Source organism: Alosa alosa, chromosome 19 (assembly GCF_017589495.1).
Source record: "Alosa alosa isolate M-15738 ecotype Scorff River chromosome 19, AALO_Geno_1.1, whole genome shotgun sequence".
Taxonomy (NCBI): domain Eukaryota; kingdom Metazoa; phylum Chordata; class Actinopteri; order Clupeiformes; family Clupeidae; genus Alosa; species Alosa alosa.
In genome coordinates this window covers 5812896-5827740 of record NC_063207.1, presented here as the reverse complement: position 1 = coordinate 5827740, position 14845 = coordinate 5812896, and the positions used below count along the sequence as shown (strand labels likewise).

Sequence of the window (14845 nt, the reverse complement as noted above, 5' to 3'; positions counted from 1 at the left end):
AAAGGACAAGTGGTGCTTTCTCTGCCACCAAAGTCTGTGTTTCATTCATGTGCAGGTGTAAGGAAATGGGTAAGAGAGTGAAAAATAATGACATACTGTCCACATACTGTGACTGGTTAATAGGTACATTCCTTCGCAGGTGACTGCCCTCACAACCTTTTCACAGATTCCCTGGTGGCGATTTCAATGAATCAAACCAACTGTCTTGTCAGCAATTCACAAATCCAACAGCAGCATAGTTCAAATCCTGTTGGGAAAATATGCCTTCCAAGTTTGAACGGCTCGCCATGCAGTGGACTCACCTGACTTGTTTTATGCGCCGCCTGCACAGCACCACCTCTAAATAATGTCCGCGGACACTTAATGTACATCTGTGAGTCGTTACGTAACAAGAGCGCCCCTCGTCAAGGCATGAAAAACTCGATCACTTTTACAGTGCCTCTAAGATTGTCCATGTCCTTGGGCGCTCGTACAGGTCTGTGCATTTGCATACATTTGTTTTGAATTAATAGCCCCGCGTCCATATGCCTACGTTCTGCATCCATCTGCTACACTGCCATGTAAATAATAGCCTACAAGTTTACACCTTACCCAAATATATAACGCCCACCCTAACTACTACAGGATTATAGCGTATAATGTATCTGTATTGTGCGATTAGACACAAATGTGCCACCTGCATAAGACAGGTGACCACGTTAATTTCACAAGACATGAAATAGTAAGCTGTCGATAAGCTTTCAATGAGTAGAAATCTGCAAGTGACAGGTGTATAAAACAGAAATATTTTTGAATGAAGCCTACCCTCCGCCCTTCATTTGATCCAACCTTTCCGTATCCTGTCTAATGCCTGCGATTTTTTGGAACATAGGCTACCCCCTGATTGCGCATTGTAAGCTACTAATCACCAACACAAAGGGTTGACCAACCAAATACATCGCATATTGGTGGAATGAATGAACAATAATCAGGCGGATCATATTCCAATATGGAAGTAGCATAAGCATCAAGCCGCGTTCTGGGATTTTTGAATCGCATACGCGTACTCTCGACTCACCTTTCTTTCCCTCCTCAACCGCTGGACGTCATGATCAAAATACTAAGCAGCATTTTCTCCTCTTTCCTTTCTGTGGATGAATCTGTGGCAGTAAAATTGCGAGCGGTCGGAGCCCAATTATTCAGCTTCCAAAGAGCTGTTTGCCGTCTCAGCAAAGTTGCGTTTATCCAGTTATCTTCCTCTGAGATACAACTTAGAAGTTTCATACAAAGTTACGGCTTTGGTTCGCTGCGCTATGCAGTTGCTGAAACGATGAGATCACTTCAATCCTCCGTATCCTCCCCCTACTGGAATCTCGCGAGAAAGGTGCACACTGGTAGGCGCGTGAATAAACGTTGCCGTGGGAACCACAAATCCAGTGGTGTTTCTATGGGTGTTTCACATGTTACTGTCTACGGTTACAATATGCTCCCGTTACTTGGTTGTTACAAAGGCGAAGCATAGGAGGGAAATCAAATGTTTGAACGCTAGCATATAAGTTTAGTGTTTTTCTGACTATTTGGATTGGCTACAACATACTGGATCTGAAATTATATTTGCTAAATGAAAAATAGCACCTTAATATTGTTGTTTGCTATAGATCAAAGGGAGAGATGGGGGGAAGAACAGTTTGCTTAATGTAGGCCTAGGCCTATTTTGATATCATCATCATCATCATCAAACGTTTTTTATCCATTTTCTCATTTACTGATATCAAGACAGTAGGCTATGTTATAGTTTCAATCTCTGAAAAACAAAGTAGACCTAGGCCTGGCAATGTAAAAGCTCCACAGTGATAAAAAAAATGTTTGATGTGAAGAAATCTGGATTTAGGGTTTGCCAGGGAGACAGAAGGCTGGATCAGATAAGGGAAAGTCAAGGAAAGATTAAGTAAAACTAAAAGTAGATTAAAGGCCATGACTTGTGGCATGTGTGTGTTTGAATAACTCTCGCTCTCTCTCTCTCTCTCTCTCCCCAGTGCCATTCCTAAAAACTACAGGAGCGGAGATTCAGGCGCGCAGATGGGGAAGAGATGATTGGGACCTCCACTCTCACCCAGTGGCATGTAACCAAGAGGCTTTCATGCAGAATGATTCGATTTGGTGAGGCAGGGTGATTGAGAGTTGAGTGTGCATGTGTGTGTGTGTGTGTCTTATAGTCTTATATCAAACTAAAGCTGAAGATCGGTGAAGAGTGAAGTCAGGCTGAAGCAACAAGCTAATTTAAGGACAGCGGTAGGCCTGTTCAGTTAACTGTTAACAGCACTGTTGCACAGATTAGTTACATCACAGGTTGTTTATTCTAGTTTGTTGGCCTTAGAATAATATGAATTTATAATGAAATGGACCATTGATAATCAAAGGTATGTTAATCTGTTTAAAGTAATGGTTTACTTACAGCCATAATGGTTTATTAACCTGACCTTTGTGATATCTGTCATGCTCTGCAGATGAAGATGAAATAGGGACCAAAAATTTACCAGTAACGCCACCTGATGGAGGTTTGGGGAACTTGCAGTGTGTTCACCTGGCTAAAAAGGCTGAGTAAAATACATTCACACACACACAGCTTCACACATCACATCTGGATTTTTTTATTTTTGTATTTTAAGTTTTATTAAATCATTTTGTTACATAAACCCACAAAAGGCATTTCCATATTTATTCAAGTTTATAAGACTTCAGGTTATACCCACATTTAATTTAGGATATCACCTTCATTAATAAACTCCAAGAAAGACAGAGGCCTCCACAGGGTTATGACGTGTTTCCAGAGATCCAGAGTAGTCACATGAACACAGTTGAACACTTTTCCTAGTTCTTGGTCAGTCTTAGCAGCCTCTGTATGCCGGGCTCGATGTCAATGGTCGGGAATTTTTTGCTGTATCTTTTGAATGGTTCTCCCTCCGGCCCGATCAGAAACTTCTCAAAGTTCCAGGAGATATCACTCCGGCTGATCGGACTCCACACCAGGAACTTGGGGTCCTGGATAAGAGAGACCCGGTCGTCGTCAGGGTACGGCAGCTTGTCCTTTAAATAGGCAAAGACTGGGTGTGTGTTCGCTCCGTTCACGTCACACTTCTCAAACATGGTGAAGACGGGCTCGAAGCCATTTCCTGGTCGCACGTGTTTCAGCGCGTTCATGATCTCACTGTTGGAACAGTTCTCCTGTGGACCCCAAAGGCATGCAGCGTATCACAGCTGGCTCCTATTGCTGCACATCCACTTGCAGTTTTTTAATCAAATTAGATAGAAACCTGAATTTTACATTTGACTGGTGACTCTAAATTAATATTTAAGATATAGGAATAACACAATAAAATTATTTTCAGTCTTTTTTCCCCAGAGTTTTCCATAGTAGGTCATATTTAAGTAGTTTCTTAAGGTGTTATTGGCTATAGAAATGTAGTTGCGTCCTCACAGATAGACCAAATAGACAGACTGACCTGGTAACCAAACTGGTTGCAGGGGAACCCAAGGACCACCAGCCGATGAGGGTACCTGCTCTGCAGCTGGTTGAGCTCGGTGAAGTCCCGGGTGGTGGTCCCTCAGAGTGAGGCTACATTCGCGATGAGCACCACCCTTCCTCGGTAGACGTTGAAGTCCACCGAGTCCCCTTCCAAGGTGGTGGCGCGCAGGTCATAGAACGTCTTGGCGATGTACGTCATGTTGCAGGACCGGGTACGCTTAACTGCAAACCGGCGAAGATCTGGACACAGTCCTGTAGAGTCCACTGGTCACATGACCTGACTTATAAAGGTGCCTTTGTCGGGTGTCAGGTGAGGCAGAACAGTTAGCTGATACCCGCCGGACACCAGATACCCCAGTGGAGTAAGAAAGTGGACTGTGTCACACCGAGCCCTTTAAACTTATTCTGATGTGGGTCAGAGAGACTAGCCACATATAAGTGTTTAGAACGAGCTTCATTTGCTCTGCATTGGAAAAGCACTGGAGGGATCAACATGCATTCGCACAGCAGAGATAGGTTTGTTCAGAGAACCTGGAATCAAGCAGCTAAAGAGTAGAGTATGCCGGTAGAGCATCACTTGACTTGACTGATGTTGAACATGTGAACCCAGAGACAGAGGACCGAGTGGTACTAAATTATTTACGTCCACATATGTACTTCCATGGGGTTCTCTTTAGGCGTGTTTATCATTATTTTATAATGCTCTTCAACTTCTCGCCCCATTCCTGGCGGGGCCGGGGCAGAGACACCAGGAAGTAGATAAGACGCTGCGCTGCACAGGGCTTGATGCGTTGGGGTAATTTTAGGAAGAGGATCGGTTTCCGAGGCATGAATCATTCATTCACTCATTACCTTCCTCTGTGGTCGTGTGATAAAAAATAAATGACCCGTCTTTTTAATCCCGCTGTGAGATTGGCTTACTCCCATAGCACCGGTATTATATATGGGGATAAAACGTCCATGTCTCCCCACTCGCCACCATGATCACTGGTAAACGGCACGTAATGGAGACATGGTTTTGTCTACAATGGAGAAGCCTTTACAGCAGGCTGATGTTTGTTTCTCAGACATTAGTGTTACGTTTCCAAACACTTCCAAAAACAATGAATGATGGTAGCCACATCTGAACAAAGTTTAAGCAAACCTGCCTTACTGAATTCAGATCTCCTGTGAGTGATGGCATATGGTTTACAGGCAGTGCATAATCAGAATTACTTGAAATTGATATATTATTGAAAACGTGTTTTTTATTTCCATTGTAAACAAAGACAACATATACTTAATAATGAGTGACCACTGGACATCAGAGTGTCCTGTAACAGACACAGCAGGCAGCACATGACAGACAGTATTAGTACACAAGTAAAAACACAACGTAATGCAGGAGGAAATACATTCATAAATAGGTGTGTCCACGAGAGATCAGTAGTCTGTGTCACACACTCAGGGCAGATGTTTCCGACAGGTGACACAAACACAGGGACGTCACATCTGGCCTGTCTTTTCAAACTGTCCTAAACAGGCGTATTACTTAAAGGAACACATTCACCAACTGCAGGCATTATGAAAATGCAGGCTACTGCCCCCTACTGTTGAACCTGCGCAACAACAGGGACAGCAGGCTGTGGCCCTTTTATTGTGGACAGGCCGTCTGGCATGTTTTTATAAAAGTAAACAGTTCATGCAGCGTATTCCCTGACTACGCTGAATAACTGGTCATTGTGGAGCTGACCGGACTCTTTAGGAATCAGTCTCCCACACTGAACTGATAACATCGATTCTCCCAAACTGAGTGACCTTACAGAGGTGTACAGTACGTCAGGTGGCAGAGGATGCTACTTCCTGTCTAACATGAGCAGGTCCTCTCAGCGCTCTCCTCCACCTTCTGGCTGACTTCCACCGACCGCTGGCCAGCAGAGCTGAGGTCATCACTAATGGACAGCGACAGACCGTCCAGTTCCTTCCTGTTGGCATGTAGTACCAGTTCCGTGAGCCGCGTGAAGCACTGGGATTGGGAGAGAAAGCACAGCACAGCACCACGTCAGTCACGTCACAGACAAATGAACTCAGGCACTTTGCCCTGACGGTGATTCTTAATCTAATTTATGTATTTTATTCTATTTTATTCTATTTATTGTGCACAGTCCCAGTCTCATATATATTTTTATTGTACTGCTGGTATAGTGACAAATAAAGTTCATTCATTCATTCATTCATTCATTCATTCATTCATTCATTAGGCGCCAAACTCATCAGCACCGACACGACACCGCTTTCGACATTTGATAACTTCGATCCCATCTTTACATAGAGATTAACGACAAGGCAAGCATAAAAATCTGATGAGAAATCCAGCAATCAGTTGAAAAGTGAACCTACCTCATTGATGTTGTAGTTGCTGAAGGCACTCGTCTCAAAGAAATACATTCCGTATGTTTTTGCTAACTGTAAAATAAATCAATCCATCTCATTAAAATAACATTTTTCACATCAGACAGGTATCGCTACTTGTGTACGCTCTCTTAAATCTGTTTGCTTTTATTTATGTTAAGCAAATTAAATTGCCTCTGTGTATGAAATGTGCTTTAGAAATAAACTTGCTGCACCTCAGCGTGCCACTTAAATCAAATTACAGATTCACTGAGTATAGTATAATACGCTAAATAGTGAGTCTCCTAGGCAACACAGCACTGTGTGAGACACTGAAGTACGGACACACTCTACCTTATTCCCTTGTTCAGTAGTGACTCTTCTCCTCTCCTCCTCATCACACTTATTCCCCACCAGAATCCACTTCACCCGCTCAGGTGCACACTGACAAACACACACAGGATATATGAGTGTGTGTGTGTGTGTGTGTGTGTGTGTGTGTGTGTGTGTGTGTGTGTGTGTGTGTGTGTATTTGAATAATGTGTGTGTGTGTATTTGTAATAAAGAAAAGTGAGTATGTACATTGTATAGTCATATACTTTTTAGGTTGTTTACCTCATCGACATCACTGGCCCATTTGACAATGTCTTGAAAGGAGTGTTCATTTGTGACATCGTACACCAGGAGGATCCCCTAATAACGGAGACACAGCACCACGATTAAGGAGGTGCTATGCTTAGACGGGCGTTATTGAATCGCGGTCACAATTGTTGGGAGACGCACAACACCCCCCGCATGCCGCGTTGATGAAAGAGTCAAACGCGGCATTGAGTGTTCAAACATGACCCTCGCGCACGAACATTGCAAAGGTGGGACAGGTGGGTTCATAACTGCAGTAAATACTACAGTGTGAGTTAAGGAAGACGAGGAGCCATTGTCGGAGTATGGAGTACAATATACAGTATCTCACAAAAGTGAGTACACCCTTCAAACGGAAGGTGGAGGAGCGCAAGGTCTCTAACATCCACCAGCTCCGTGATGTCATCATGGAGTAGTGGAAGAAGATTCCAGTGGCAACCTGTGAAGCTCTAATGAACTCCATGCCCAAGAAGGTTAAGGCAGTGCTGGAAAATAATGGTGGCCACACAAAATGTTGACACTTTGGGCACAATTTGGACATTTTCACTTAGGGGTGTACTCACTTTTGCTGCCAGGGATTTAGACATTAACGGCTGTGTGTTGAGTTATTTTGAGGGGACAACAAATTTAACTATTATACAAGCTGTACACTCACTACTTTACATTATCAGAGTGTCATTTCTTCAGTGCTGTCCCATGAAAAGATATAATAAAATGTGCAGAAATGTGAGATTTTTTGTGAGCATACCGTAGGTTCAATAATGATGATTCATAATGCTAATGTGGCCAGACCAGATCGCTGAAGAGAAAAGAAGGTTTGAAAACATGTAGGGCAGCATCTTTCTATCTGTCCCACCTGCCCCAAGATGCTCTCACAGTGAGATCCTGGGGACCTTTTAAGACCGCCAGTTCTTTTTAACAAAGCACCTAAACTGTTGTTCTCATCCAAATGGAAGCCAAAACCCTGTCTACGGTACATAAAGGCTATCGCGACAATCTGCTCATTGAGTTAAATGGTGATGCAATGATTGTTATCTTAGCTGGTTTGGCTTGCTTTTTAACTGTGTTCACATAGTGGATGTGCATAACACACAGAGAGAACAGTACAATGGTTGTTCATGGGAACTTCCCATCTTGGCAAATTAGCGCCAGTCCGTGAACTTGGTTATGATGAAGTCACAACCGTATAAACTACAGTTAAGCCAAGGGGACACCATCAGCTTCACACAGCTCGTCATCACGCTCCCTCACTAGATGTGAATTTAGTGCCCAGTTTTGTCCTTTTGTGTTCAGACATATGCTCACGGGTCCGAATGAACTCCAGGCTTCATACTAGGGGGCTAGTAGTGTCAGACCCAGGTGATTTTGTGCTCACATAATCAGCCCACCCGTGTGACATCCGGGTCATGTCTAGAGTCCAATGCATGTCTGAAAGGGGCTTAACTCTCATATAATGTTGGATAAGCTCATGTGTGCTGCCATTTGGATTTGCTTTTTGCATCCTTTTCTCCCTACGTCTCATTTTGGTTCTCACCTCACTAATCTCACTGTTTGGTGGTGGTTTAGTTCTCGTCTGCAGTACTGTTTGGTGGTGGTTTAGTTCTCACCTGTAGTACTTTTTGGTGCGGGTTTAGTTCTCATCTCCCTATTTGGTGGTGGTTTAGTTCTCATCTATAGTACTGTTTAATGTTGGTTTAGTTCTCACCTGTAGTACTGTTTAATGTTGGTGTGTTTCTCACCTGTGCTCGCCTGTAATACTGCTTGGTGACAGTCTGGTACCTCTCCTGGCCTGCTGTATCCCTACAACATGGCAGACAAACAAAAAGTGGGAAGAAAATTTCAAATAAAACTAACAGCTATTCTCCACATCTCCTCAACATGATCTGGAAACACAGAGAACTAAAAGGCAGCAAAAGATACAGGCAGGGTAATTTCCAAACTCACCATATCTGCACTCTTACTCTGACGCCCTCGATTTCTAGTGTTTTCATCTTGAAATCAATTCCTGTAAGACAGGAATTCAAGTGTGTATGTGAACAGCAGATGATGGGAACACACAATGGGGAACTGCATCACTGGTGAAATCTTTTTTCTGCTCGGCTCTGTGGCGCACAGCGGAGAAGCAGTGCCCTACATTCTTTGTGCAATTCTATGGACATCAGAATTTAGCAACATCAGTGGTTTGTTCTCAATCTCCTGTAGGCACACATTTACACCGTGTAAGCAAGCGCACGCACACACACACTCAAACACACACACACACAGTGTAAGTGTATACACCAAGTAAGCAAGCAAGCACACACACACACAGTGTTAGTGCATACACCAAGTAAGCAAGCACACACACACACTTAAAGTGCACACACTATGTAAACACACACACACACACACACACACACACACAGTGTAAGCGCATACACCAAGTAAGCACACACATAGACATAAAGTGGACACACTATGTTAGCATACACACACACAACATGACAGTACATACACACTGTCTAAACACACACACACACAGTCAGTAGAGCAGGTACACCAGAGACGGGAAATTTGCCTGCCTTGCTTTTCTTATATGTGTGTTTCCATGGAAACCATGCCTCCCAGAGTAGTGTGCACAGAAAGGCTTTGTGAATGGGGTTATCTTATTTTAATAATCCTCTGAAACACAAATGTATTAGTAAATTCAGCCACTTTGGGGATTCTCCAACAATGTTAAATGTAATTAGAAAAATACTTGAGTGGGTAACCAGCGCTAAAGTGTGTGTCTGTTCCCACTGCTTACTGCTTGCTGTTATCTCTTCCAGCTACTGAACATTCTGTTCATATGGACCCTTTCAGGAGAGTTCCATTATCAGCATCATAGTTGGCCCCACAAGACTTCCTTTTTAACATTCCATCTGTTATCTTAATGCAGAGGAAGTAGATTGGGGCCCAAATAGAATGTTCAAGCATTGTTTGTGTTTACCTTGTTGAAAGGGTCCATAGTCTAAGATCTCCTCCTGCCTCTGTCAATATTTTAACAGGACCATTTTACAAACCAGAGATAAAGCATCCATCACATGCACTGCCAGAGACCAGGGGCTTAAAATAAATGACTGCTGTTTGAAGGGCCTTGTCATTTGTTCTAGTATTACATGGACGCAGTGTGCATTAACCTTGTAAATCAATCTCAAAACCTTGTTTGTGATCACTCCAAAGCAATCACATTAACAAAGTAAACTTAACACTCTTTCACTGTGTTGACTGTGGAAACACCAGTTGTGGCAGCAAAGACATTGCATACGTGATGTGGAGTGTTGAGGCATCAAAGACATCACATACGGTATGTGGCGGTGTCATGGTGTGCTTGGCTGCAAGAGCACCAAATGAATAAATGATTGTGTCCTTTTTGTACTATTCTGCTGATCACTGAAGGGTGAAATCTGGCTTGTGCCGCACATCTCACTGCACCTCTTAGCAATTCATGGTATGTACCCGCTTTATGTACCAGGAAACAGGAAGTACTTTGGGGACAATACCAAATATAAATATGTCTGCTGCAGACAGACAGACACACACAGACACACACACACACACAGACACAGACACACACACAAACACACAATGCATGTGAGCTCCTTTTCCCAAGATGCATATGGAGATTACCAAGCACCCAGTAGTATGGGCCGCCACGCAGGTCTCAATATGGCTCCTTCTTTCCGCTCATTAGTGGTGTGTAGCACACCCTGGCCAGTCATCAATAATGAATAACCAAGCCTCTGGCTGCAGCCATGTTATCTGTGACATATGAAATGTCTTTAGAGCTGAATTCCATTCTATTTATTTACACAGACTATGAACACTGGCCCCAGGCCCGCTGCCAAGCAAGACTCAAGAGAAAGCACGAAGTAAGTGTGGCAGGAGCTAGAAAGACTGCAAAACAGAACCCAGACCGGAAAGACATCCCATTTTATCCAGGCCTGCCTGCCTGCCTGCCTGTGTTTTTGTTTCCTATGAGTCATGCAACTAAATGCGAATAATCAAAGAGCGGCAGGTTTAGTCGTCAGGGCTGATTTTCCAACAGGAAGAGCCTGGTAGCACAGTCTTCTCCAGAGGCTTCCTCTCTCAGCCTCTGGTTCCACTTAAGGAAATACTCACCGTTTATGGCACAACTAAATATACGAACCAAAATAAAAATGCAGCATGGAACAATCACAGAGATATTAAAGAGTCTATCAATCAATATATTGCAGTAAACTATAGATAACAGACAGCTATAGCGACAGGTGTAAATAATAATTTGAGAAAATTACTAGATCTTTTATTTCATTTTATGATAAATATTCAAAATGTGCTTTTCATATTAGCATAAACATGTTTGTTTATATTTCATTGTTTGTGCTTGCACTAAAAGAAGTGCACATGCACACCATGACATCCATCAGCACCGGCAGAGTTGACACGTCCATCAGCACCAGCAGAGTTGACACATCCATCAGCTTTGTTTTCACATTCATCCTTCCAGTGTTGGCTAAAGCCCGACCGATATGGAATTTTAAAGACCAATACCGATTACGACATTTGAGGATTTCAAAAACCGATAAACAATAAATCAGCCGATATTCATTTTTAACAAACACAATGTAAAAATGCACTCTAATATTTAGCATATTGAAAAGTTCTGATCAAAGTGGGACATTGTGTTTAAATAGATCTCTCTATCTGTTATCCAAATGAAAGGCCCTTATATAATAAATTATGAAATAATTATTATGAATAATAGTGTCAGGTCTTTGTTCTCATCTGTGATAAACACCATTGGCACAATAACTTTCAAGGTACTTACTTTATGCTTTACACTAGTATTTACAAACCATTAACAGCATTAAACAATACTTTGTGTGATTAGAAAGGAAAATTGCACATTGGATAATGTCCATACTCTCATATGACTTAAGGCTTGAACACATTGCCTGCGTTGCGTCTGCATTTTTCATTTTGCCACCCATGTTAACAGGTTACAGCAGCCACAGTGCCTCTGCCATATCCACTCTCAGGCACTGCTTGAAACGTGCTGCAACCGCGACCCAGCTAGAGAATAGAAGACCAGTTAATAGTCATAACTTGCGCCGAAAAGGAGAAGTGGAAGCTACATGTGTGCTATAAAGTAGCAGAAATAGGGTGACTACCAACCGGAGTCTGAAAAGTACACCCGGCTTGACGTTCCTGAAATGGTTAGAACAAAAAAATAAAGTTCCCGAACCGGTTAATAACGTTCCGTGTCAGCTGCGGGACATACAAATCAGTATGCAGTATCCAAGTAGGCAGATCATTAGGACTGTAAAATTATATTGTTAGTCTACATACGTCCCTATCCTGTCATCAAACATTAAAAAAGCACTATAGGCTACATTATGTAAGCGGCATAACTGTAATTCTGACATACTGACATTCAGTGTTATACATGAATTAAGGAAAATGTCTGCCATGTTGTTTATTGGCAATCAACTGAACACATATCCATTATACTTTTTACATAGCTCAATTGGTGCAAATGACAAATAGGGCTGGTTCCATAGCGGTCATAGAGAACTTTAATTGACCAAACCTGGTCAGGGCCCAATCAGTGCATTTGTTTCTTATCAAACAATACAAAATCTCAAAGCATTACAGAAGCACCATTGTAGTTCTTACATCCATCCAAAAGCCTATGCAACTCGCATAGCTAAATCTGTGCAAATAACTGAAATATGGTGGGCTACATAGCTGCCATTGTGAACATCAATTGGCCAAACCTGGTCAAAGCCTAATCAGTGCATTTTTGTCTCTCTTATGTCATCAGACAATACAAAACCACAATGGTGTGTAGCTGCCATTGTGAATATTAAACTTATAAACAAATGGCCAAAACCTTGTCAGGGCCCAGAGGGAAATGACAAAAAATTCTGCCTGTACAGCTGGCGGCAAGCTTCTCCATACAGTACATTTCCTCCGATGAGTGAACGACAGGAAGTCAACCTAACCATGTCATATTGCACAGAAATCTTGTCAAAGAACGAGAAAATAACAGTATTAACCGGAACATAAAAAATGGAAAGTTTCTGGTTTTCGTTTTTGGTTCAAAGCCTTGATTTGCACATTCACCAAGCTTCTCTCTCTGTCACCCAACCACCATTGAGCCTCGTTCTCTCCTGTGTTGCCCACACTGCCACTCTCTCTTGTGTGTTGGCAGGTCCCCGTGGGCTGGCTGGCACTGGCAGTGAAGCTGAATCAGCCACTGGGGATTATAGCTGGCGCCAAACCCAACTGACCCCTGGCATGAACGCTGGTATGGCGTGGCGGCACTGACCCGGAAAAACCCTGGTGATCAGGGATGTAGTGGAGGCTAAACGCAAGTAAACACAGTTTACCCACCTCTGAAATTTCAGAAATAGAGTTTATCCACCTCTTTTTAGAGTTTATCCACCTATCAAAACAGTTTATTCACCAATTGCAAGTTTTAACATTTTAAAATCACACTGTATTATCCACATTTACAATCTGTAAATCTGTCTTACAATCATCAATACTCTAGGAACCATTTAATACCTATTGTATTGTTATAAACATTGGACAATAACCTCCACAATCATCAAACATGTTCTGAATGCCTTTTTGAAAAATCAGATACCGCATGGCGCCGTCCACCTTACCGTGATCACAGAGTTCATAGTTTACCCACCTCTTATCTTACCACTACATCCCTGCTGGTGACAACCCCACCCACCATGTCCAGTGATGAATGGACCTGAGCCAGATAAGGACCAGACCAGAACCAGAGTCCGCTGCTCTCTGAAGCCCAGCTGGTCAGTATTCTCTTGCTCCCATGGGGATTTTTACAGAGATCAGGGGCATCTGGCAAACCATGCTACACATGTAATACCAGTGCAGGCCTTTACTCAAACTGCTGGTGCGGCTGCATGCCACTGCCTTCCCTGAATGAAGGCAGAATAGCTATGACCAGCTGAGGAGCACAGGGTTTCTTTTCGGTGACCTCAGTCATTACTAGGAGTTTCAAAACAGGCACAGAGCACTGTTAGTGTGAGGGTGACCTTGTAATTGAATAGATGTGACCAGTGCAAATGTGCGGACGGTTAGCAGGGGAACATGAAAGGAGGCCAGCCATGATCTAGCCCTTACAAAGACCTGATCTGGCCCTGATCTGTTCCTGTCTCTGTGGGACAAGAATGCCGTCCATGTCTATGACCAAAGGGTGAACTGAGATGTTGTGTCTCCTTATTCTTGTCTCATTTCCTGCTCTTTTAAACCTCTGTTGCACAGGCTTCCTCTGTTGCACAGGCTTCCCTAAAGCCATGTAATCCATCCAGATGACAAATTCCTTCATCACTTTCACTCAAATTAACTAAAAGCACCACACCAGAGACGGAAGCATAGCCATTTTTGTGCCTTACATCCTTGTGAGGGTTATCCAAGGGTCTTCATTAGAAGTAATAAAATATCTGCCAGTTTTGTTAATTGGTGTTTTCTTTGTGGGTTATTATGGGGCTAGTTTTACATCCAGAGTTTAGTCCTGAAACCTACAAACTGGACTGAGACGGTCCATTAGTTGCACGTCATTGACTATCTTATTCTATGACAGCACACATCCAAACAACTGTCCTATATGTGTGACAGTGGAAAGTGTTGTATGTGACACTGTACGTATAAGTTATACAAAAGTACGAATAAGTAAACATACTGTGTTAACAATTAATGACATTTCATCCAGTAGTTATGCTATTGTTGATTGAAAGTCATCGCGTAAACGTAGTGTTTTACAACGACTTTCTTGCGTAAATGTGCCACTTGGATCCTTTTAACATGCAACTTTTCCAATGCAACGATGGTTGTTTAATATTCAACCAAAAATAAACTCACCAATAGTAGAGATGTGAGAGGGGTGAAAGTCGTCATCCGTGAACCTCCAAAGCAAACAGGTTTTTCCGACTCCGGAGTCTCCAAGCAACATTAGTCGAAGCAGAACATCGTATTCCTTCGCCATGCTGAGAAAGTTACCAGGATGTTCACCTGACAGTGACACTAGCGCGACCCATAGTCCTTCGACGAGAACATGGACATCATCAATCCGGTCATGAGTTTACTTCCTCTTCGAATAGAGCTCAAACCTCTAATGGGGCGTCTCGCTGTTTAGGCTGGGTAGAGGTACGGACACGGACGGACAGGGAAGTAGAGGGGCTCTGGCAAGGGGCACCGTGTCGGACCGTAACAAATCAATAGCCTTGCATTCATGTGACAGCGATTAGTTTCATCCCCTAGCATTTAAACACGTGAAAAAATATGTATACAAAA

General features: G+C 42.8%; 3 protein-coding genes and 1 long non-coding RNA gene across 4 annotated transcripts in view; 1 reads left to right on the top strand and 3 right to left on the bottom strand.

Annotated features, from left to right (window-relative positions):
- Positions 1–1330, bottom strand: part of sipa1l1 (signal-induced proliferation-associated 1 like 1) — a 70249-nt gene extending 68919 nt beyond the window's left edge. Inside the window, 1 exon segment of the mRNA XM_048228275.1 lies at positions 1058–1330. The gene's annotated coding sequence lies outside the window, so the exon portion shown is untranslated.
- Positions 1331–1468: 138 nt separating this feature from the next.
- On the top strand, positions 1469–2574 carry LOC125283930. The gene is made up of 3 exons (XR_007191819.1): positions 1469–1535; positions 2016–2139; positions 2487–2574. It is a non-coding gene; the product is annotated as an uncharacterized LOC125283930 (long non-coding RNA).
- Positions 2575–2631: 57 nt separating this feature from the next.
- gpx2 (glutathione peroxidase 2) lies at positions 2632–3920 on the bottom strand. The gene is made up of 2 exons (XM_048227503.1): positions 3483–3920; positions 2632–3204 (listed from the first exon to the last, which is right to left on the bottom strand). Exons 1-2 carry the CDS (start codon positions 3702–3704, stop codon positions 2851–2853), a joined length of 576 nt encoding a protein of 191 aa, XP_048083460.1. The 5' UTR covers positions 3705–3920; the 3' UTR covers positions 2632–2850.
- Positions 3921–4732: 812 nt separating this feature from the next.
- LOC125283922 (ras-related protein Rab-15-like) lies at positions 4733–14541 on the bottom strand. Its single transcript, XM_048227484.1, has 7 exons — positions 14414–14541; positions 8459–8519; positions 8254–8314; positions 6491–6568; positions 6230–6319; positions 5885–5950; positions 4733–5510 (listed from the first exon to the last, which is right to left on the bottom strand). The coding sequence occupies exons 1-7, from the start codon at positions 14535–14537 to the stop codon at positions 5352–5354; spliced, it is 639 nt and encodes a 212-aa protein (XP_048083441.1). The 5' UTR covers positions 14538–14541; the 3' UTR covers positions 4733–5351.
- Between the last annotated feature and the right edge of the window lie 304 nt (positions 14542–14845).